This window comes from Barbus barbus (assembly GCF_936440315.1).
Source record: "Barbus barbus genome assembly, chromosome: 47".
Lineage (NCBI taxonomy): Eukaryota > Metazoa > Chordata > Actinopteri > Cypriniformes > Cyprinidae > Barbus > Barbus barbus.
Genome location: NC_136725.1, coordinates 7,647,400 through 7,673,659, shown reverse-complemented (window position 1 = coordinate 7,673,659; position 26,260 = coordinate 7,647,400). Strand labels below are relative to the sequence as shown.

The window sequence follows — 26,260 nt, the reverse complement described above, 5'->3', positions numbered from 1 at the left end:
CCGATTTCAGATTTATATTTGTAGTAATTAGAGAACACAAACTGAAACCTCATGACAGGACTGCCGGACCAAAGGAAGGTCAGGCGTTGTTTTTGTATTGTTTGTTTATTTCCCAAAGGCAATGGACTTGTTAAAATAAACTTTTATAAAGATCAGGATTGTTAAGAGATTAATAACACTGCAGATGGGTCGCCTCATTGTGCCTGTTTTTGTTTGCACCATGGTTCTCATTTGGTGCCTCATTTTCTGACTCATCTGGTTTTACAAGCACACCAAATGGTTTCAATACCCATTGTTCAATCACAGTGGTATGGTGAAATTTTTGATTCACCTGAAAGGCATTCCAAGACAAGAGGGTACAAATATTCTGTCAAAGTGGATTGGACTGATTTTAATACAGTCCAGGAAATTTTGCTTGCCCAATCAATTGCAGACAGTATACATGTTTTAGGAAACCTGTCAGAAAATAAGAATAAAAGCAATTCATTTTTTTGCCACTAGGGGCACAAAACGCCACACCTTACTTTTGAAGTCCACAAACAACTTTCACTGTACAGAATTTGTATTTATTTTTTTCATGTTTGCACATTCAGTTTTTTTCAGAAAAATAACAGCAGCATAAGACAACAATCTGTGAACTACAGGAGCTATCAATCAAGGCTTGATTGCACTCGTATGAGCTTTCAGCACCACTAAGCCTCAAAAGAAAGAAAACAAGAAAAAAAAAAATTCCAGGCCTTTTAGAAACAAGAAGAATCCATACACATACGATCATCGCACAGTAAAATGCATGTACATAAAAGCCTAAACATTAATTTTCACACTGCTTTTACATCAACATATAGCTGCTGTTCTCTGATTGGCTGAGCGAATGGTTGTACTGTCTATATTTGGAGATCAAGCTGCCATTTGCTGTTCTTGTCCGCGTACAGTATTCCCACTCAAGAGATTTTCATGAACAGCGGCTGGGAGCTCGACCATACAATCTTTCATCGATGGTGTACAATTGACTTTGTTTCACACTCGTCTCGCTCGCTCAACCTCCTTTAATAGTTCTTTCTAAGTGTTTTTGAACAGTAGGATTAGCACATTCACACTGGAGTCCCTCAAGGAGAGTTGTAAGTGCACATGGCCGGGTTAAAAATAATCTAGACACAAGGCAGATGCTAATTAGCAGAGAAACTACAGCTGTTGTGCAGTTAAAGTCCATTCATGTGTAGATGATTGCAGGTTTCAACAAAGGAGTCAAGGCTAGCCTGTTTTGCCCCTGCTGGAAGGTATCGCAACTACACCATTTGGGTTTTTCCATTGACAGTCACTCAAAAATAGCTTTGTATACTAAAAAAAAAGTTTGGGGTCAGAAATTTACACTTTTATTCATCAGGGACGCATTAAATTAGTAACAGCAGACTTTTACATTGTTAAAAAAAAAAAAGTGAGAAATGGACTTATCAGGGTAGTCACTAGTAATGGGTTTAGATGCATCTTCTCTCAGTACTATGAACCTCCTTAGTCTTAACAGATTCTGGCATTTTCAAGAAATCCTGGGAAAACTGCAAACACCACATTGAGCGTAACGGGGAGAGATTTTCCTTCCACATGCTGACAAAAACCTTGCAATGTATCTTCCCATCTGTGGGGCCTTTTTGAATCCACCGGGGGGGCTATACGAGTTCTTTGTGATATGGTTTTATGATTTTTCTAGCACTGCTTTCTTCCCAAAGCTCTTAAGGCTGATGACTTCACTACTTCACACGTCATTCGTTAGCAATCATCGAATTGCAGCAATCCAATTAGAGGTCCAAGAAAGAACTGAGAGATGGCCAGCTTCTGATCCAGACCATCAAGATTCTCCTATGACTAGCTTTAGAGAATTCAAACAGTTTGTTGACAAAGGTTAAGTGCCAATTTCAGCACAGTGAAACAACGCACACTAATACTCCCTGAGCAATTCATCTGGGTTATGTTTCAGCCCTCCTGTGACCACGCGGGTCCAAAACTAGACCTTCAACCAAGCTAAAATACTCTACATCTGCTGACAAGTACAACTGACCTCACACAACAAGCAAAGCTCATTCAAAAATGATCTACTTTTAACAAACCCCTGTGAAACTGAATAAAGTTTCAGAAAAGTAAGGCTTTGTGATTGCCTACACACAACTATGGTGACAATTTCTGGTGGTTGACCACCAAAACTATATAATACACAGCTACCATTTCCATAAATCCACATATTCTTCTATATACCTCTTTCTAAAGCTTGAGATCGGAAAACTACACCCCTCTCGCTCATATTTGGGGCCTCCACTTTTCCCAGCAGCACTCTGCATGAGCTGACCAGGTCATAAATCACCGGGCCTTTAAAATCTATCCTGTAACAAGTTCACACAGCGACAGGAAAAATATTATTTATTTTTTATCAGCCGTGTCTCTCTCTTGTTATATGCTGGTTGATATGGCATGTCGATAAGTCAAGTCAAAGCTGATTTGACATCTTTATCGTCACCATGATTGAGATGAAGAAATCTGATTGGCCCCTGCACTTCCCCCAGGTGAGCGGCAGTTATCGCCCAATCGGATTTCACGCATGTCTGCACTCTTATCAGCCCTCAACCTGTCTGCCAGTCAACACCTATCTCCCCCAGCCAATCAGAGAATGGCACAGGAGGTTACATGGCAACTGGTAAGTCACCTCAGACATTAAAGACACTCTAGTATAAAAACAAAAACACCTCAAGCACAACTTTCTCTTCCAGCGAATCTTATGCAATGATATTTGCAAAAACTTGACAATGATTTTGCGTTTGCTTCACAGTGAAACTGGGTGCAGTGACCCAAGTAATAGGTTACTAATACTGTTTACTAACACATTTTAACAGTGTTAGCGATTTTAACAAAATATTAAACTTCTGAACATTATTTGTGGTGTAAAAATAGGGGTAGACAGGCTAATTTACCAGTAGACACGATTAGAAATTTGTCAACCGGTAGAGATTTTGGACTAACATCTCTGTCATGGTTACACGCTCGCATGACGTTGCTGTGCTACTTGGTCACAAAAACATATAATTTGCCATTTTAAGCATGGCGGTTTAAAAACAAGTGATTTTAAGCCGTTGACATGCAAGGAGCAGCAAAAGAGAACTCATTCCACTATATGCACATGCATGTATCACAATATACACATTTCTGAGCGCTGTCAGAGAGGCGTGCGCACGTGGAGACGGTGCTCACTGAGTTATTTTTGCCACTTTATAGGCCTTGACACATTCACTTGCAAAGATGGGCATTTTGACACATACAAGCGTAAGCAAACAGCTGAGAAAGAAAACATGGATCCGAGTATATTGGATGTGACAGCAGTCTAATATTCCTGCAGCCTGTCATTCACGTTAATCAAACAACAAAAAAGAAAAAAATCTCCCACTGCTCATGACTAAATCACTTTTATAACTTTAATAAGAAGAAATATATATTTAATTTACACAATGAAGAATATGCAGTGTTTTCTTCATTAGATTACTTTGTACAATGTATGTGGCATTTTTTATTTTTATATTTATACAGTACATTTTTTTTGTCCTATTACTTGTAATTAGTTTCTTAAATTTAATAAAATTACTTATATCATGATTTTGGTCATATCGCCCAACCTATGTGAAAAACAAACATTTAATCAATTATTCAGGGCTATTACTTTTCTGTGCAATCAAGCTATTGATTTTTATCCAAGCAACCAATCAAAACACCCTATACTGCAATACAGACTACCATACCAATTACAATAGCAGCATCTTGGCAACCACCTACAACACCCCAGCAAATGCAGTATTGCTCTTCAATCAATTACTTCTTATCTGATTACTCGATTAATCGATGGAATAATCGGTAGAATACTCAATTACTAAAATAATCTATATCTGCAGCCCTATTTATTAGCAGTGCTCTAACTAGCATTCAGAACACATTAGAAACCACACAGCAAGAGCCGTAGACCTTTTGTCATTTTGCATTATTGACACTATTTTCCCATTTAATACTGTAAAGCTGCTTTGACAATCTGTATTGTTAAAAGTGCTGTATAAATAAAAGGTGATTTGACTTGACTTGTAGAAACACACTACTCAGAGCACCTTAACGACAGCACAGCAACATCCTAGCAACATACACGGGGCAACTTTTTGAGCAATGTTGCCAGATAGAAATTTGTTACCCATTCTCAGTGGAAAAGTGCCCAAGCAAAATTGCTCACTACCCCTTAGAACATCTTAGCAATTATAAAGTAACACTCTGACCACCATTGCCAAAAAGCATTTAGCAAATGAATAGAAATGTGATAACTGCTACTCAGAAGACCATAGCAACTGCATAGCAGCACCCTGGCAACCACAAGGAACAAAAGAGAGGCATTAAAACCAGAACAAGAAGGACTGAAAGGGGGAAAAAATTATAATAAACACAGAAAAGCATTAACTTCTTGACCTGAAACACGAATTAATTCATTCCAGAGTTGCTGGAACAAGAACAGAGACATGTTACTGTAAACAGTGATCTCTCTCTCTCTCGTTTCAACTTTCCCTCTCTCCAAAATGTACCTCTTGGTGTGTTTATGTATTTACCGTTCAGTGATAACCAAATAAATCTTGACCAGTGTTTGTTTGCAAGAGAGCAGCGCAGTATTGTAAAACCAGGCTGAAAATAAAACAGGAAATGAAAACAAAGACAGATGCTACATGAGAAGAACAAAGATGCGCTCTGAGAGGTTTTGACGGCCACTTTGTGTCATATCCTGAAAGGCCGGGACAGACTGGAGCTTGTCAAATCCAATTACATTTTACTGCCCAATCGTAACACTGTTTGCCGCTGGTAAAAATGAAGATCATGAACAGCCCACTGAAAGATATAAACACACATTCAAGTCTTCATTTCTCACTGCCATTTTTCTTCTCATTTCATGAGTTGCTCTACAGAACCTTCTACACATACAGCAAGTGTAAAAAATGACTAAAGTCATTACTTTTAATATTTCCAATGTGTAGACAATCAGGCGACAGGTTCGCTATGTTAATATGGACATTTGTCTTTTCCAATTCCTCCTGGCTGTATCAGTGTTTCTGTGTATTAATTAGACTATTATAGTATTAATATTTTATTAATTATATGTGCTCGTCAATTTTATGTCATGTTGTATCTATTTCTATATTGCTTTAATTTTTTTCAAATCACAGTTTTAGTCACTTTAGTGGCATTTCAGTTAGATGCCAAGGCATTATTTCTAATTTTAATTAAGTTTTTAATTTTTGCATTTCAGCTTTATTTCAATTTTTAAAAATGATCTTTAATCGTTTAGTCAAGAAAAACACTGGGCTGTATTAGTAAATGGACATTTGAATTAAAAACCTTTATGTATTTCTTTATCTAATAAATGTTTTTTATCTTATAAATGTTACCATTTTACTCAATTTTTGTTCTGTTTTCTAATAATAATGATAATAAATAATGTTTTTTCTCACAAACATTACCGTTTTAGTAAATTTTACCCTGTTTTAGAAAAATAATTAATTTCATTACTATTTAATTTTCATTGAGTAACAATGTACAGCAATTTACTACATTTACACATTATCTGACAGAACCTGCTTCGCGTTCTGTATTGTACCTCCTTAAAAATGTACAATATATACATTTCTTTTTTTTTTAACACCTTTGCACCCATTTCATAGAATGGCTTTTATATCATTTCACTTTTCAGGTTTAAACAACTGCTTCCATGGAACATTCCATGGATCAGTGTGTGTGTGTGTGTGTGTGTGTGTTTTTGTGACAAATGAGGACAATCAATAAATTTGTATAATGACACAGGTATTACAAGGTGAATGTGACTTTCCAGGACATTGACTCATGTCCTCACTTTTCAAAACGCTTATAAATCATACAGAGTGAGTTTTTGGGGGGGAAAGTTTTTTTGGGGGGAAAGTCTCCTGTGAGGGCTAAGTTTAGGTGTAGGGGAATAGCACATAACAGTTTTTACAGTAGAAAAACCATTACACCTATGGGATGTCCCCACTTTTCACAAAAACAAACGTGTGTGTGTGTGTGTGTGTGTAAAAGACAAAGAAAGGAAATGAAATACAGTCTGTCTCGTTGGTATCTACTAAATGAAGGGATGAAAAATGTTTTCTGTCTCTTTTTTGTTTGTATAAATGCTGATAAATGCCCTTATATCAGGTGACGGCCAGTGTTCTGCTGTTTTCGTCATTGCTTGACATCCTCTTTCCATCCTGGAGATACGGGTCACACACACACACACACACACACAACACAGTCAAACACACTGCCAAAGCCACAGATCTGCTTGTATATCATGCATAATTTACTTTAAGGAACACTTAGATCCAGTCTAAACTAATGCTTCAACGTTACACTCAACCTGCTTTCCCCAAAAAGCATTGCACTCATTGCACTGGTATGATTATACCCGAAGTGTCACTGATCGATACAGTTTTCATCATAGACTAATAATTACACTCACAGTATATAAATCAAAGATAGCGTATGCAGCCTTCGCAACGGAATCAGACATATTGGGTCGTGCTCACGAAAACTTGCCACATCTGTTAACCTGAGTCCAAATATCCTTCACAAAAAAAGAAACAAAAACACTTTCATTGCACAATGAACAAGTGACATGACACGGAAAAATCTAGAGTGCAAACAACTCGAAGGGATGTGAGCCTGAATGGAAAAGAAAACAAACACGCAACTATCTACAGTGGACCCCTACCTGCTGCTCAGACCAGGAGAATGTCAACACACGCCTCCATCTCCACACACCTCAGAACTCGCCATTGTCTCCAGTACTGGAGGGGCAGATAAGATTGTGCCCCATGGAAATATTTTGAGCTCTGACATTCCTGCCTGGTCTTTGCCGAGAGACGACCAATCCTTTGACACCTCGCCATGACATCACTCCTGTTCATTTTTGCTCAATAACAGTTTAATTTAAGGATATTTTGGCTCAGTCAGGGTAAAGCCTGTAAAGCCCCATTCACACAAAGAACGATAACTACAAAGATAACGATATTAGTGTCCACACCAGCGAACGATATCGTCTGTATATTCTAAGCGCACGCACGTCTGTCGCTTTAAATTCTCGAGCTCGTTATAACAGGATGGATTCTCATTGGCTGTCAATGTTGTATCGTTCATCAGCTGGAAAAAATCGTTTTGGAAGTGATTCCAACGATATCGTTTCTCTGTGCCTTTATCGTTACAGTTGTGCTGTGGACTCTGCTAGTCTTTAAAGGAACACTCCACTATTTTTGAAAGAAGGCTCATTTTCTAACTCCCCCAGAGTTTTACTGTTTTCGAATCCATTCAGCCGATCTCCGGGTCTGGCGGTAGCACTTTTAGCAAAGCTTAGCATAGATCATTGAATCGGATTAGACCGTTAGCATCTCACTCAAAAATGACCAAAGAGTCTCAATATTTTTCCTCTTTAAAACTTGACTCTTCTGTAGTTACATCGTGGACTGACAGAAAATGAAAAGCTGTTATTTCCTAGGCTGATATGGCTAGGAGCTACATTCTCATTCCGGCGTAATAATCAAGGAACTTTGCTGCCGTACCATGGGTGTAGCAGGCGCAGTGATATTACGCAGCGCCTGAAAATAGTCCCCAGCTACATATCATAACTAGCTACCTAGATGGGGTCCATTTTTTGTGCTGTGAAAAAGTGCTGTTTAATTAAACAAGGCCATCTCCTTAGTGTGAGCCAAAAAGCTTTTGTTTATTTTATAACTGGACCAAAAGGGAAAATTCTTTGACAAATCCAGCTGCAGGAGTTCTAGATCTGCAGCTTAGATCATGTAAACTGCAGATTTGCTGTTTTCAGGCCCACAAATTATCAGACCCTCCAACTCACAGCAAGGAGGCATTCAGGTTCGGCTGACCCTTACATCAATGTCTCTCTGCACATTCAGCTGAGTGCTACAGTGCTTAACTCCGTCAAGAGTTAGATTATTAGAGCTTCGGGACTGCACTCCATTTTGAGCATTACATAAATTTGCATTAAAACATTACAGTCATTCAACCCAATAGCCCAGAGACAACATTAAGCACACATAAGAACCCCACATTGCATGCCAAGAGATGGAGCAAACTGAACAAGCGCAGTCTACATGAACCCAGAGTGATAAGACTGAAGGTCAAAAATTAAATATAGAAAGGGAGGCATTTCAAAACAAAGAGAGCTAACTTGCTGTACGTCCTATGTGGGAAGCGGTCTACATAAACAGCATTCAAACCAATAAGAGCTCATAAGCAAGTCATAACTTCAATAAAAGTATTCAATTTAAAAAACAAACATCTTACTAACCCCAAACAGTGTAGGCAGTGAGGCAACTCTCTGGGTTTTAAAACAGACTTTTAAAGGCCTCATATGATGCGATTTCATATTTTCCTATGTCTTTGGAGTGTTACAAGCGGTACGTGCATATATAACATTCGTAAAGTTGCAAAGATTAAGGTCTCAAACCCAAAGAGATATTCTTTGTAAAAGTTACAACTCATTCACGCCTTCCTAAAAACCCTCATTCAAACACGCCCCCACAAATCTACTTCACTGTGTGGGAAGATTTGCATAACACCCCCTAAACGTATAAGCAAAGAAAGAAGGCATAACTTTTATTCTCGCTGTAGTATTGTTGCCGCCGCCATGGAAGCTGATTTTCCAAATATGGTAACATTTCCATCACACACTTGAGGCATTCGGCCAATCACAACGCACTGGATCGTTGGCCAATCAGAGCACACCGCGCTTTTCACAACAAAGAGCTTTGTAAAAATCGACAAGTTTCAGAAAGTCGGGGCAGAGAGAAGCAACAATAATGTACGGAAAATAATTAGTGCTGTCAAACGATTAATCGCATCCAAAATAGAACTTTTGTTTACGTAATATATATGTGTATACTGTGTGTATATATTTATTTATTATGTATATATAAATACACACACATGCACGTATATTTTTAAGAGGAATATGTTATGCTTGTATAGTAAATATATTTATATATAATTTCTAAATATATACTGTATGTGTGTGTATTTATATATACACATAATAAATATACAAAGTACACACATATATAAGCTTCTCTAATGTTTTTGTATTCTATCTATTAGTTTTCTTTTTATTTATTATACAATTAAAAAAAAAAAACTTGCTACGTGTACTGCATTAAGCTAACTTGTTATAGCACTTGCATATCATTGCTCTTTTGTTGATTTTGTTTGCTTCCATTGTCCTCATTTGTAAGTCGCTTTGGATAAAAGCGTCTGCTAAATAACTAAATGTAACTATATTATGTAAATAAAAACTTTTATTTTGGATGCAATAAATCGCAATTAATCATTTGACAGCACTAAAAATAATGTGTTTTTTGAACCTTAAACTGCATAAACATATTGCATTACACCAACTGTCCTTGTAGAAGGTGCTGGAGAGATGCTGATGCACTTGATCCCTTTATTAAAGCTTCTCTATAAGCAGAGCTCCGATATCCCCACATGCCTTCTCTACACTATTATTACCACAGCCTCCCACAAAGCCCTGAGTGACCCAAACACCAGCAACCATTTTCAGCCGGGCGATGCAGAGATTAAGGCCGAGTTTGTTTTTCCGTGAGGCATGGCAGGCGTTACCGGTCCTAAAGGTTGTTGCTTTAGGGTTTCAGGGGGCTAGCGTGAACCCAGCCGTTAAAGTCGTACCCGATAATCCGGTCCAGAACCATGCCCTTCGACAGGGGAGCGCACGACCCGTCGACCTGTTGAAAGGCGCTAAAATCAGGAAGGGCTTATCGGCGCGAAAACCACGGGGTCACACTCTACTCCCTGAACTTTGCCATACAACACCGCCTCTGTTCTTCACTTGCTACTTTATTTATTAAAGTAAGGGAAATCGACTGCAAAGCTTTAAGAGGGAAAAAAAAAAATACAATTCTGAGTGAACATCTAAAAGTAAAAGTTCACCCAAAATGTTCAACAGTAAAAAACAACCGCAGAAGGCAGAATCTGATGGACAACATCCAAAAAATTGGATGTAATACACTAGATTTAGTCATGTTACAAAGAATACAAGTCTAGATATGACAGCTCTTCACACTCAAAAAGGATTTTGAAAGAAAGTGTTGATTATTCCCAGTGTGAAGCAGCTGTGAGGGGTGATGGGAGATAAAAAGATGAATTCATACACAAGCAGGAATTTCCTTTGGCTTGCTTGAGCCTCGCTGAGATCATTTCCTTTATAAGAAAGTACGGGAAGGAATCAGGAACCAAAGAAACCGGTGAGGCCTGTGAAACACCTTTTCCATAGACATAAAGATGCTTTGGCCCACTAACACACAATCATAAAACAAATGTAAAAGGAAAACACTCCTTGCAACAGTGCTTTGACAACTACTACTTTTTTCCCACGAGCGGCCCGGTATAGCATTACGGACGGGCTGCCCGCCCTAGAGTAGCATAAATCGCACATGCAAAGGAAACATTTTGCTTTTGATTAATGATTCGTTTTATTAGAAGACTAACTACTCAGATTTTTTGTTTTTGCTCTTTTCCTCTGTATTATTGCTACTTGAAATTTGTCAGGTTGAGTTAACCGCTGACAACACAGCACTGTCAATCAAAAACAAATATTTCCACAATGCTGATAACAACCACCGCCATCCGCCCATTCAATATGACAAGAGGAGAGTTTATGCCAAAGTGCTATACAGACTTTTCACACACAGTCTCTTCTATGTGTATTTCTTTCTGTCTGTCTTGCAAACAAACAGAATACAGCCAAAACATAAACGCATGCAAATCAACTTGTATTGAAATCAATCTACATTGATTACGAAACAGACAAGTGTAGTCCAATTACATAATGAATGACCCTTAGGAGTCAGTTGTTTTTACTGAATCATGTTGCACGATCAGTATAGTCTGATGCCCAAACGAATAACTGTTGAGTCTGTTCTCTTAAGTGAATCAAAAACAAAGCGCAGCCAGAGTAGTCTGACTCCCAAATGAATGACACTTATGAAAATGTTCTGTTATGTGAATCAGAAGCATATAGCACAGTCGGTGTAGTCCAATTCCTAAATGAATCACTCTTATGAGTCAGTTCTTTTAAGTGAATCAAAACATACACAGCCAACCACCGTAGTCAACAGATTACCAAATATATAGCTCTTCAGAGTTTGAATGAAACATCCAACGCAGTGTAGTCTGACTCCCAAATAAATGAATCATATGAGCTGGTTCCTTTTAGTGAGTCAGAATAATACAGCACAGCCAGTGTAGTCAGATAACTGAACAAATGGCTCTTCAGCTCAGTTCTTTGTGGTTACTGACATTTCATTTATGAGTTGTCAAGGGTATTTCATATAAAACAATCTGGTAATGTTCATTTATTTGTTTGTTCACTATTGTTGTTTCAGATATATGTAAGGCCAATGATTGCATTTATGCCACGACACCACAGACTGTAAAGTCATTAAAAATCCTTTGTGTGCAAAAAATATTTTAAATGCATTCATTAATAAAGTCTCATTTAATAGTAGAACTGCATTTTTTCCATCCCAAATATTTATTTATTGATTTATACTTAAAAAGTTAGTTAATCCAAAAATGATTACGTTCTGAGGTACTCTCCAAAATGGCGGAAGATGGAAACTCGGGGAGAAAAATTGTTGAATAAATTGTGTTATTGTTTTCTTTGCGCACAAAATGTATTCTCGTAACTTCGTAAAATTACGGTTGAACCGCAGATATCACATGACTATTTCACTGATGTCCTTGCTATGTTTCTGGACCTGGAATTGCTGTCTAAGGAGAGTCAGACAGCTCTCAGATTTGATCAAAAACATCTTAATTTGTGTTTTGAAGATGAACGAAGGTCTTACGGGTTTGGAACAACATGAGGGTAATTAACGACAGAATTTTTGGGTGAACTAACCCTTTAAAAAGAATTGCTAAGGAACTGAAATCATGAAGAGGAATTGAAAACCTTAAATTCTTTTCAATTCCCATCCAGGCATTATTCATTTCTAACACAGACGTCTTTCCAAAAATGAAACAAGTCCATAAAAGTTACAAAGAAAGCTGGAATAATGCATCCCATGCATGTTTCTGTCAGTCGGTGTGTGCATACAAATATGCGACCTATGCGTGAGATTTCAGAATCTCGGCCAAGACATGGGCCCACTTCAGGCCAAAGCCAAGATATTGCACAGACTCCTAATCAAGACTACCAGGAGACTCACAAACACCATCACACGTAGAGAGCAGCTGCCTCCAGCAAGCTCTACATCACAGCACTACAGCACAGTGCTGAGGGGCTGCCCTACATTCCTCACCAGAAAATATGCACATGGCCGTTGAGGTGCGTATAAATGACGGTCTGGAAAACTAAACACTTGGAGCGTTTACAGCTTGTGTGCTTCTTAACATCTGTGGGATCAAAGATTGTTTCTTTAGATATATAATGTTGATGTTGTAACACTGCAGAAGTGTGTTCACACAGATAAATCTGAATATGGGAAGTGTGTCATAGTTACTTAAGACTCTCCAAAGCGCCTTCTTTCTCAAAACATATTTGGATGAGAAGAGAGCTGCTGCCATCTAGTGCTGCAACAGAACATTAAGCCAACATTCAACTTTAGGGTCTGCCAAATTTTTCTTCCTTTATTTCCTGTGCTCCTCATCCATCAGGTCTTTTATCCAAGGATTACAGCTTTCCAAGACTGCAAAAACATCAGTCATCTTTGGCTGAAGAATAAGACGCCACCCTGCAGCACAGGTCCAAATTGGGGGAAAAAAAATGCACAGAGCGCTATCTGGTGGATGAGGAAGGGAATGTTTCTGGCCTTTGATGATGAGAACTGCTTCTGGGTCTCAGATGGGAGGATAATAAAATTCTGGAAGGCAACTGAGGGAGTTTCTTTGGAGCTGAACATATGTTAGAGCAAATGTTCATTTTCCTGTAGGAATGAAATTCCTATTTTTTTGCAATAGCCAGCACTGAGTTAATACAATCAAAACACTGCAGATGCATTATTACTATGTATTCTTATTATTATGATTAGTCTTCAAACAGCTACACTTTTGTAGTATTTTATTATATTATTTCCCCTTAAGTACATAATTTTGGAAGGAGCTTAGCACTGTGAATGTAAAAGTAAAATAAAACCAGAAAGTCCTGTTTAATTGAGCCTGTCTCACCTCAGTAAAGAGAAAACACTGTAGGAGTTTCTGACAGAGCTCAGGTCCACCTGAAGCAAACTGTTCTTCTTCCTGTCAGAACTTTCCTGTGGAAAGGAAAACAGTCCATGAGCTTCACAAAGAGTCTCTTCTTACCATATGAAGAATGAAAACCCCAAGAGATATGAGTGAATTCAAGCTCTGATGGATTACAAGGTTTGAAGATGGCCTGGAATTTATTTGGAGCCCAGTCCAAAAGATTGAACAATACCTTCTGATCAAACTCAGCTGCATAGTAGCCATCGTTCAGTCCAAAGATGATCTCATTTGGATTTCTGGAGCGAATCTGAAGGAAAATAGACAAAGTAATAACAGTTTTGTTTGGATGTGTATTTCATCCAAAATATACCTTAATTTCAAAAAGTGTTCACTAGTCATGGAAAGCATAGTGTGGGATCACAACATGACTCAAACTTGAGTCTTTTATGAACAATTTTACTTCAAATTAAAAAAAGCAAACATTTATAAGTGCTATATTTTTATATATATAAATTCTTCATTCATTTTTTTCCACCCATAGAAAACTTTAGAGGACTTTGGGGAAAAACTAGATGGTCATGCTAGATACTAACCTATACTTGGTAGAGGATAAAAAAGGGAAAGCAAGAGATGAGAGTGTGAATGTATATATTTGACTCATCACCTGTTGTCCTGTGTATCTGAGCCCATCAAGGTTGACCTTCCACTCAATAAGCAGTTGATACTGTTCTTCCCTCCCACCCCATATTCTCACAAAAAAACACGACACAGACATGTCCAAGAGATCCGGAAGCATTGCGAAATCTAAGCTCCGCCATGTTGGGTTCTGAAAACACACAAACAAACTAAATTATGAACACAGGGTCAAATAACTTCATCCTGCTACTTCAGATACAGCTATTCCCTTACTGGGCATCAATAAACTGATAACAACAAACACATTCAGCCATTATATTATATATGATCAAAGACAACAGCAATTTAGACTGAAACATATTGATTTTGTTAGTAATAATGCATGAGCGTGGCCTGTCATCATAGTCAATGATGCAGAGAAATGAAACCAAGCTTTCAAAGACTGACAGCAGAAACAGATTTGCAAAACTGTGCCGTCAGGCAGTCTGGAGGCTAAAGAGGGTCTTCCTCCAAGAGGATGTGCAGCTGACAAAACTACTGTCATAGTGACTAGGTCAGCAGAAATAAATCCAAAACAGCCATCAACATGACCACCAGAGTGGATGGAATGAAGGGATGATTACATGATTATTACACAAAAGAGGAAAGAGGTACAGAAGGACAGGGAGCCAATAAGAAAGGGAAATGAAGAAACAAAAAAGGGGGAAGAGAGGTGCAAGAATAGGTGCAAGTATTTGATTATGTTGAACAAAACGGTATCAGTTACACAGTTTTAAATTAGTCCATTGAATCGATTTACAGTCGTGGTCATTATTGGTCATTATTGTCACCCTTCGTGGTCGTGGTCGTGGTCATTATTGGCACCCTTAGTAAATATGAACAAACAAGGCTGTGAAAATTAATCTGCATTGTTAATCCTTTTGATCTTTTATTTAAAATATTCACAAAAATCTAACTTTTCATTGGAGAGTAAGAATTTAAAATGGGGGGAAATATCATTATGAAATAAATGTTTTTCTCTAATACACATTGGCCACAATTAACGGCACCCTTTTATTCAATACTTTTTGAAACCTCCATTTGCCAGTTTAACAGCTCTAAATGTTCTCCTATAATGCCTGATGAGGTTACATTTTACATTTATTCATTTAGCTGACCCTTTATCCAAAGCGACTTACAATTGCTATACATGTCAGAGGTCGCACGCCTCTGGAGCAACTAGGGGGGTCAACAAGTGTCTTGCTCAGGGACACATTGGTGTCTCACAGTGGATTCGAACCCGGGTCTCTCACACCAAAGGCTTGTGTCTTATCCACTGCGCCATCACCACCCCAGGTTAGAGGACACCTGACAAGAGATCAGAGACCATTCCTTCATCCAGAATTATTCCAGATCCTTTAGAGTCACAGCTTCATGACTGTGTTTCTTCTCTTCAGTTAACTCTCTTCCTCACCATGCATTAGGGCGATATAGACACATGTCCTGTTCCAGGAAGATTTATAACATTTTATGTTGATTGGAACTTCTTAATTATTGCCCTGATGGTGGAAATGGGAATTTTCACTGCTCTAGCTCTTTTCTTAAAGCCACTTCACTAATTTGTGAAGCTCATTTATCTTTTGCTGCACATCAGAAATATATTCTTTGGTTTTTCTCATTGTGATGGGTGATTAAGGGAATTTGGACTTTGTTTTCCCTCCTATTTATATTTCTGTGAAACAGGAAGCCATGGCTGGATAATTTCATGTTCATAATCACCCTGGAGTGCTCAAAATTGTGAAAATGAATGGGAATATACTTCAGAGATATTTTACTCCTAAGAATTTCTAGGGGTACCAACAATTGTGTCCAACATGTATTTGAGAAAAACATTTACTTCATAATGAGATTTTTCCCCCATTTTCAATCGTTTTAGTTCAATGAAAGGTTAGCTTTGTGATTTTTTTTAAATAAAAGATCAAAAGGATTAATAATGCAGGTTTATTTTCAGAGCCTTCTCTGATCATATTTACCAAAGGTGCCAATAATTCTGACCACGACTGTATAACAGTCAAAGATACAGTGTGTCAGTCTCCAAACAGACTGTGTGTGTGGTTATTTCAAAACTACTGCAATCATGATCTGCTGTAATGTCGATTTACATTTCCTTTTTTTGCTCTAATAACCTTGAAGACAAGCAGTGAGATGCAATAAAAAAAATTACAGACCACCAGCCACGAAATTACACTTAATTAAATAAACATTAATTTGTAAATGTAATAACAATCAACTACATTCAATAGAGCTCTGCCTACTTCATAAATAGAAAGAAAAGCACGCCCAGAATAACAGAACAGGCCTCCAGCTATAAACTTGTCTTTATGGGTGTGTCATTTCATCTGAAAGCACACTAATAAATACAGCATTCATAGCCTATAATACTTCAAATCATCACCATCATTATTAAAATGTTCCTTACAGTCTGGATAACAGAGTTGAGTCTTTAATCATGTTTGTATAAATCACATTACTGATGATCGTATGCTTTTATGTATTGTGCTGTAATTCTCTTCACACTTTAGCAGTTGCTATGCGTCAATGTTTTTCAGCAGAATTACAGGCTTGGACACATGAGTGACCACATGGTCATTAAACCGCTTTCCGGTCTCCAAAGACGGTAGAAACATCCGTTTGAGAGCCTCAGAGGCCCACTTGGTGTATTAAAATAAAGAGATTGTTTAAAAAGTGAAAGGTTGCTGGTGTGACCCCAAAAAGCCCATTTAGCAAACCTGTTTTATATCAGTAAATGGAGCTGTATCAATGCCTTTTATGTGTAGGTGAGAGGGTAAACCTGCCATATGTGTAAAGATGAAGTCCTGATGCTTTTGGTTTTGAGGAGAACATTGAAACAGTATTGCCTTTTTACATACACTGCCAAGTCAGCTCTAGGTCAGTCTTTTTTTATCATGATTAAAACTCTTATTATTGGCTAAAAAGTATCATTATTAGCAGTCCTGAAAGATTTAACCCAGATTAAAGGGTTACTCCTCCCCAAAATGAAAATTTTGTCATTAATCACTTACCCCCATGTCGTTCCAAACCTGTAAGAGCTTTGTTCGTCTTCGGAACACAATTTAAGATATTCTGGATGAGAAGCGGGAGGCTTGTGACTGTCCCATTGACGGTCAAAGAATTAACACTATCAAGGCCCAGAAAAATATGAAAAACAGCGCCAAAATAGTCCATCTGCCATCAGTGGGTCAACCGTAATTTTACGAAGCTACGAGAATACATTTTGTAAGCAAAGAAAACAAAAATAACAACTTTATTCAACAATTTGTCTCCTCTGCGTCAGCGTAGCACGATTTTGGAGAGTATCCTCTGGATGCAAACAGCGTACGCTGTTCTGTGTCAGCCGCACCACACGCTTTCTACGTTTGTTTACGCTTTGATTTGAACGAAAACAGCCTATCCGTGTGGTGTGGCTGACACAGAACAGCGTACGCTGTATGCATCCAGAGGATACTCTCCAAAATCGTGCTACGCTGACGCAGAGGAGACTTCTTTGCATACAAAAAGTATTCTCGTAGCTTCGTAAAATTACGGTTGAACCACTGATGGCAGATGGACTATTCTGACGATGTCTTTAATACTTTTCTGGGCCTTGACAGTGTTAATTGTTTGGCAGTCAATGGGACAGTCACAAGCCTCCCGGTTTTCACCTAAAATATCTTAAATTGTGTTTCGAAGACAAACTAAGCTTTTACGGGTTTGGAACGACATGGAGGTAAGTGATTAATGACAAAATTTTCATTTTGGGGTAGAGTAACCCTTTAAGGACATTTGTGATTAAATTAAAAGAAATTTACTTTTCTTATCTGACAGCAAAACATAAATCCAGAGGAGACGATACTGATACGCAACGCTCTCACACGTTACACCACACCACGCTGCTAAGCTATGATATACTAACTATGATATACTATGACCAAACACCAATGAAAACAAAAGCACTCACCAATGAGTCTCGGATGACTTCACTCTTATAAAAATCTGGAAAAGGAAAAGAGAAGGTTAGAAGTCATTCAAAAGCTTTTAAATTCAATGTGACTTACAGGATACACTACTGTTCAAATTATTAGGGTCAGTAAACTTTTGTTTGTTTGGAAATTAATACAACTATTCAGCAACGATGCATTAATTTGATCAAAAGTAACAGCAAATACATATTATTATGTTACAAAACATTTCTGTTTCAAATAAATGCTGTTTTTTCTATACTTTATATCCATCAAAGTTTTTCCACAAAAAAACATTAAGCAGCACAATTGTTTTTCAACACAAATAAAAATAAGGAATGTTTCTTGAGCACCAAATCAGCATATTACAATGATTTCTGATGAATGCTGCTTCCAGAAGTCATAGATCTTCTTTTGACTATTATTAATTCATCATTGTTATTAGGATATGTCCCCAAAACCTTCAAATTGGCTGTAATTAAGCCTCTCATTAAAAAACCACAACTTGACCCCAAAGATCTAGTTAATTACAGACCGATCTCAAATCTCCCTTTTCTGTCAAAGATACTAGAAAAGATAGTATCCTCACAATTATATTCCTTCTTAGAGAAAAATGGTATCTGTGAGGAATTCCAGTCAGGATTTAGACCGTATCATAGTACTGAGACTGCTCTCATTAGAGTTACAAATGACCTGCTTCTATCATCTGATCGTGGTTGTATCTCTTTACTAGTACTACTGGATCTTAGCGCTGCGTTCGACACTATCAACCATAACATTCTTTTGAATAGACTAGAACACTTTGTTGGCATTAGTGGAAGTGCCTTAGCATGGTTCAAATCGTACTTATCTGACCGCCATCAATTCGTAGCAGTGAATGGTATGGTATCATATCGATCACAAGTACAGTACGTAGTACCTCAAGGTTCAGTACTAGGGCCGTTACTTTTCACGCTTTACATGTTACTCTTGGGAGATATTATCAGGAGACATGGTGTTAGCTTTCACTGTTATGCTGATGATACTCAGTTCTATATTTCTTTGCGGCCCGGTGAAACACACCAGATTGAGAAACTAACGGAATGCATAGTCGATATAAAAAAACTGGATGACGAGTAACTTCTTACTGCTAAATTCTTAAAAAACAGAGGTGATAATTTTACCCCACATGTAAAAACCTAGAACACTATCTACCACTTGACGGCTGCTTGGTTATTTCTTCTTCATCAGTTAGGAACCTAGGTGTGCTGTTTGATAACAATCTTTCATTTGAAAGCCATGTTTCTAGCATCTGTAAAACTGCGTTTTTCCATCTCAAAAACATATGACCTATGCTCTCAACATCAAATGCAGAAATGCTAATTCATGCGCTTATGACCAAGGTTAAACTATTGTAATGCTTTATTGGGTGGTTGTTCTGCATGCTTGATCAACAAATTACAGCTGGTTCAAAATCCAGCAGCTAGAATTCTTACTAGAACCAGGAAGTATGACCATATTAGCCCGGTTCTGTGAACAATGCACTGGCTCCCTATCAAACATCGTATAGATTTTAAAATCTTGTTAACTACTTATAAAGCCCTGAATGGCTTAGCTCCTCAGTACCCGAGCGAGCTCCTATCACATTATAGTCCTCCACGTCCGCTGCGTTCTCAAATCGCTGGCCGTTTGATAATACCTAGAATATCAAAATCGACTGCGGGCGGCAGATCCTTTTCCTATTTAGCACCCAAACTCTGGAACAATCTACCTAATGCTGTTCGGGAGGCAGACACACTCTGTCAGTTTAAATCTAGATTAAAGACACATTTCTTTAACCTGGCTTACACATAACACACTAATATGCTTCTATTATTCAAATCCATTAAAGGATTGTTAGGCTGCATTAATTAGATCAACCGGAACCGGGAACACTTCCCATAAGACACGATGTACTGGTTACATCGTAAGAAGAATGGCATCCACGCTAATATTTGTCTGTTTCTTTCTTATTCTGTTTCTCAGTCCGTGTCTGGATCAGATGGTGGATTGGCGCCGGGAGATGATGTCTCCCTGATCGTCGGCGGAGGCCTGGACACCGGGATGAGCCCCGGGGACATATCCCCAATGAAGACCACGACTTAAATACAATAAAACTAAAAAGAAAAGAAAATAACTAAATATATAATAAAACACCCAACTACATAATACTATTATTGTTAAAAATTGCAACAATATAAAATAGAAATATAACATTTATACATTTAAAATTTTAATTAAAACAATAAGTAAACAATAAATAAACAATAATATCCTGGCCAGAGGAGAACTGGCCCCCCAACTGAGCCTGGTTTCTCCCAAGGTTTTTTCTTCTCCATTCGGTCACAGAGGGAGTTTTGGTTCCTTGCTGCTGTCGCCTCTGGCTTGCTCAGTTGGGGACACTTAACTTCTAGTGATTATCGTCAATTTGATTTTGCAGATACTATTTAAACTAAACTGAGCTAGACAATGACAACTCTGAATTCAATAATGAAACCTCTTAACTGAAAATTGAGTGTTTAATCTTATTTTTATACATTACTGACACCCTATCCTCCAATTTGATACTGTTAAGTGCTTTGACACAATCTGTATTGTTAAAAGCGCTATATAAATAAAGGTGACTTGACTTGACTAATTTGACATTTTTAATTTACCAAGATAACCAAGTGCACAAATCAAAGGTTGATGTCTCCACATGTGTAAAGTAGGGCTGGGCGATATATCGAACGCGATGATCATGCGCATCTCGTCAGTAAATCTGGTTCCGTGATTAGCGGTAAATCTCCATCACCTGCTTTCAAATAGAGCGGCATTTAATACACAGAGCCGTAGATCACTGACAAGCTACGTAATATCACATTCATTATCGCAGATGAATCGCCTTCGATAAAGAACGCAATATTGTGTAGCTTGTCAGTGATGTACGGCTCTGTGTATTACATGATGCTCAATTTGAAAGCAGGTGATGAAGATTTACCACTAATCATGGAACCGGCTTTACTGACGAGATGTGCATGACAATCGCATGCGATATATATCATCCAGCCCTAGTGTAAAGTGTAAACATGGCACTATCAAAACATTGTACTGTTTATTTGAGCGGTTCAACCAGCCCGACAAAAGCTCAACCAATAGCGTGAGTCTGGGGGTGTGGCCATCTCTACAAAGGCCAATGGAAGACCGGGTGAGTGTTTGGAAAAACAGTTTGAAAACAGTCAGTTACTTTCTGTTTTTTCTTGGTGTCACTGATGACACAGAAATTACACACTGCAGTTTAATCAATAAATTAAGTGAACAATCAGAGAGTAGCAGGCATCAATCACCTCGTGATATCCGATCTTCCTGGCAGAGGTGAAGGGTGAAGTAAGTGTCAAGCAGAGGAGAGCCATTCTTGTTCACAATGTTACGGGCTGCTATGCTCCGCAAGTGACGTAAACGCCTCTGTCGGGACAAAGAAAGAAAGACAGTTCGTGAGAGAGACAAGAGCAATGGACAAAGACGATATTAGCATTTTAAGAATGCCATTTAACATCATTATTACTTTATTTCATAATTTATACATTAACACTTTCAAGCAATCAAGCATATTCAGTAAAAGTTTTCTTATTTATGTGAAAAAACATCCAGTATAACCTTTAATTCACAAGCAATTAGTTTACGGTGGCTTTCGTCAATGCAATTTGAGCGGTCAATGGAAATCATTGTGACATTTCTCAGAGTTCAACTCACTGATATCAAGTCTCCCATGTACTGGATCACGCATGCAATAAAATCTGAATGTTTCACAGTTCTACACTTTTTTAATCGCAAGTAAATGACAGTGAACAGGAACAGGCCAACACACAGACACAAAACATCATTGTGAGTCTCACGTCACATCACTACAAAGCCAAGTCCTCCACCCTGACCAAAACATGACATCACTGCCGCACATCGGGCACAAATCCACCGCTTTGAAGGAGCCAATGGAAAAAGGAATTGGTAGGCAAGGAAAGGTTTACCATAATAAGAGCTTTTGTAGGTTAAAAAGGAGGAAAAACAAGAAAAAGACCTTATAAAACAGGTCTACGATGTGACCACAGAAAGGATGTTGCATAAATAAGCAGTCCACTAATTGGTCTTACAGAGGTCTTATGTAATTTGACATTGACAATTATTTGGTGGCGTTTACATAAAACAGCTAGATGGAACCAAATGCAGGGGTCTCAAGATGTGTTTCTGAAACTTCAACTTGACTCAGCGTCTTAAAAACTAGCCGCTATAATGGATACTGAAAAAAAATAAAACGAAGTCCCAAACACTCAATTACGCAACCAGCATGTTTACATATAAAAGTAATTAAAAACTGGTTAGACTAACTCAAGGATGCATTCTGCATAAATCACTCCTTACTGTTAAAACTGATCCTAACCTACAGAACATGGAGATGGAGAGGAACTCCAGAGTTACCATTCACAATGGCCGGATTTAAAGGGTTAGTTCACCCAAAACTGAAACTTCTGTCATTAATTACTCACCCTCATGCCGTTCCAAACCCGTAATACCTTCGTTCATCTTCAGAACACAAAGTAAGATATCGAAGACTGACACGGAAGAGAAGAAATTGTACCGAGTCGTTATTTTTGTTTTCTTTTAAGCACAAAAAAATACTCTTGTAACTTCATAAAATTACGGTTGAACCACTGATGTCACATGGACTATTTTATTAATGCTCTTACTACCAGTCTGGGCCATGAATGTGATAGTTGTGTTACGGTCTATGCAGGGTCAGAAAGCTCTAGGATTTCATCAAAATATCTTAATTTGTGTTTCAGAGATGAACGAAGGTCTTACGTTACGTTCACACAGGGCGTTGGCATCAATGCTTGACGGAGGGAGGAGTGTCTGAAGCTTGGTGCTGACGCGACCGTCATAGTGACAACAGCCAATCACATTACTTTTCTGGTGTTGCATGAAAGGGATTGGCTATCGTCTGCGCTATGGGATTTGCATAAGGCGATCTGATTGGTTGACGCTGGCGTTGGTGAAGCAAAGCGACGGACCCACAATTCAGTTCTGCAACGCCTGACGTCACTCCATTCAAAGTAAAGGAAAGGCGTTAACGCCGACGGGTTTGGAACAACAAGAGGGTGAGTAATTAATGACAGAATTTTCATTTTTAGTTGAACTATCCCTTTAAGGCACAGGGCCACAGCATTTCAATGAAACATTTAATCAGAGAGTTCAGCACATTAAAGTCTTCACCTGACCCGCTTTCATCACTAACAACCACAGAGAACTTCCAGTGCTGCCCGTGAGGCATTAAATACTAAATCTAAGTCATGGGATGCCCCACAGGATTATTGAAGCTACAGGAACAACACCACACTTTGTTCAGTTTTCCCCCATTTCTGTCTTGTTTCAGACAACAAAACACTGAGGAACATCCAGAATCCCAGATTTGTCCCAGACTCTGAAATGCAAAGGTTCAGAGGTTCAATTTAGTAGGTTAACAGGCTACTTGACTAGCACAGGAACAAACAAGCTAGTGTATGATCAACTTTGCCTTATTAGCCGTTTCACAGCGGTTTCAAACAGCTTAATGAAACCAAAACACCAAATCAACCCAGACTTAATGCTGAAGATAATTTGCATCACATTGAATAGCAACGCTCTTCTGCTGCACAACAAATGAACGCCGTTCAAGGGTGGGACAGAGGTCGTCTGTAGCCTATAACAGTGGGCCTTTAGGACTTTGCCTCAAACAGTAAGAGAGTCACAAGTGACTGGTGTGAGTGCCAAAGTAATTGGTGTCATAACAACCATTTCCTGTAAAATGAAATTCAGACAGGTGCAACAAGCTCTGATGAGCCACTATCATGTGACAGAGACTTCACACTTAGTTTCATATTCCAGTTTTTGATAACGGTGCTTTCCGTTTTTAACAAAAAAAAAACAGAACAGTAGATGACTATCATAAAAGAAAAAGTTTCTGATAAAAAATTGCAATTAATATGTGATTTTAAAAAAAGATGCCGATTGGCAGTGCGTGTTTGTCCAATTATATCAATATGACTATAAAACAATTATTATTACTGCAAATAATTATTATTAGAATTATTACAGGCAATTATTAGTACTACTATACTACTATTAAATTGCATTATTAAAAAAGAAATTATTATTGTAATATTTCCCTGTAAAATAAAAATGAGCATTTAATGTTAAACAATATATAAATTATTATATATATTATATAATACAATTATTTATGAGTGTCTTAATTTTTTTAATTTTCAAAGGTTAAACCATCAAGCTTTTTTAGCGGAAAAATGCAGGGAGCCATTAAAGCTTCTCTTTTGTTGACAACAGCTGGTTTATAAGTACTTTTAATTGCACGTTTGGGAAGGTGGTTGGTGCATGTTGCATTTGATCATCGCAAATAAATCATATAGCAAATGTATTATATTTTGATTAGTCATACAGCCCTACATAAAACCCTTGAAACATACAGATGCATTACAAGCATTGCTATAAACTGCAGCATTAGAATATACTACTGGCAACAATTGCATGTAAAAAAAAAAACGTATAACTTAAATTAAAACTTATTATATTAAAAATCCGGTTTGGATATACCTGCAAGAAACCACTCTTTGTTTAAAGCCATAACACAACATGTTTGACTTTGCCAAGTCATCGACAGACACTGCTTAACAGGAAAACCGGAGATCTCAAAACACTTCCTGGGAACCAGTGATGTGATTAAACAGACGATCGCTGCAGGACATGACAATCATTCTCTCTCTACACTCAGATCTATACTCAGATTCAGGGCATGTGTGAGTGCTGCATGTATTGCAACACTGCAGTTGTTACAACACACAATCACAGCTACTCTCTACTCTCATGTATTACATCAACAATACACAATATGCCATTTTAGCCTGAAATAAATGTTATTTTTTAATTAAACACAAATATAGCAATACTGTTTTCTGGTTGATAAACCATATAAATGTAAACTACTAAACTCTAACAAGAAACCAAGTGAACCAAACATTAATAACTAAGGTCTTTCTTTGTAGACCCCCAAAACAATGTGTGCCAATCTTAAAGTATGACATAATTTATAGTCATTTATGTCAGTGCTGTCAAAAAGCTGCAGTTAAGCACAGCTCACTCTATAAGCCAGCACCACTACTACCTTCCAAGCCATTTCCAAGGTCTTTAAAGCATGAATAATACATATTAGGATGCTGTCTGTCTATTTTGGATTTGTGTTGGAGTTTGGAGACCCACCGTGACAAGACAGCCAGACACTAACGTACACTGTATAAACGGTCTAGTATATTTATTATTAACATTGTCTTAATTATTGCTTCTCATATTTCTATTTCAAACTCCACTGCATTCATAAATGCTGACCAGAGCTTAAGTGGACATGGAGGCCCAATGTTATGATCATCCGGTGACATGTGACACATGCACAAGCAGATCCGCTAGACATTTAACGACTATAACCAGGCACATATGGATCATACGGCTGGATGCTGCAGGTGTACCTGTTGCGATGTGAGCTCCACATGCAGGACTCTGGAGGATGCTGCTCCGGGGTTGCTGCTGACAGCTCCGGCGGACACTGCGAGATCCCGACCGGCGATGGAGTTCATCCTTCAACGGTCCCACAGGCGATCGCCTCATTCAGCCATACAACTCAGCCCCATCGGCGAGAAACTCCCGCTCACGAAGGTGTCAGTTTCTCAGCTTTCTTCGCAAACGTGCAGATCTCTAATATAACGTGAGCCCACTAAACGCTGCTACTGGAGTCCCTTCGGCGGCATAAACAAAGTAAGTCTTGCCTAGGAAGCCATTACCGCGACCTTGATCGGCAAACCCTCGCATGATGCCTATTGGCTGAGGAAGCTGTCACTAAAATAGATGTTTGGTGACGTAAATGGATATTCTGAGCTGATTGGTGGAGAGCTTGTCAATCATGCGGAAAAGGGCGGGAGGAGGCCATTAGAAAGTCAAGCTGCGCTCTGTGTTCCTGCAAATATGAGGAAGTGAGGGCCGTGTTTGAGTAACGTGCTCCCAACGGGCGGAGTGCTGTTCTCCCGTTAAACGCAATATCAGGATATCAGGAGCACTGCTTTGACACGAGCATAAAATGTATATTGTGCAATAAACTGGAAAACCGCCATGGTTATGTACTTATAAAACGACAAAAATACACTTCGCTAAAAAAAAGAGTATTTTTGGAAATTATTACAAATGAATTAATCCGTATATAACAATCAATTATTATTATTTTTTATTATTATTAATTATTATTATTATTA

At 38.2% G+C, this 26,260-nt stretch overlaps 1 protein-coding gene across 1 annotated transcript in view; it reads right to left on the bottom strand.

Annotated features, from left to right (window-relative positions):
* The window catches only part of uvrag (UV radiation resistance associated gene), a 111,928-nt gene extending 86,099 nt beyond the window's left edge, over positions 1–25,829 (bottom strand). Inside the window, exons 1-6 of the mRNA XM_079410415.1 lie at positions 25,484–25,829; positions 21,263–21,380; positions 17,918–17,952; positions 13,949–14,110; positions 13,517–13,591; positions 13,267–13,352 (exon numbers count right to left, since the gene is read on the bottom strand). Of these exons, the coding sequence (XP_079266541.1) occupies positions 13,267–13,352; positions 13,517–13,591; positions 13,949–14,110; positions 17,918–17,952; positions 21,263–21,380; positions 25,484–25,591 (584 nt within the window). The 5' untranslated portion in view covers positions 25,592–25,829. The remainder of the gene's footprint in view (positions 1–13,266; positions 13,353–13,516; positions 13,592–13,948; positions 14,111–17,917; positions 17,953–21,262; positions 21,381–25,483) is intronic.
* Positions 25,830–26,260: the final 431 nt, after the last annotated feature.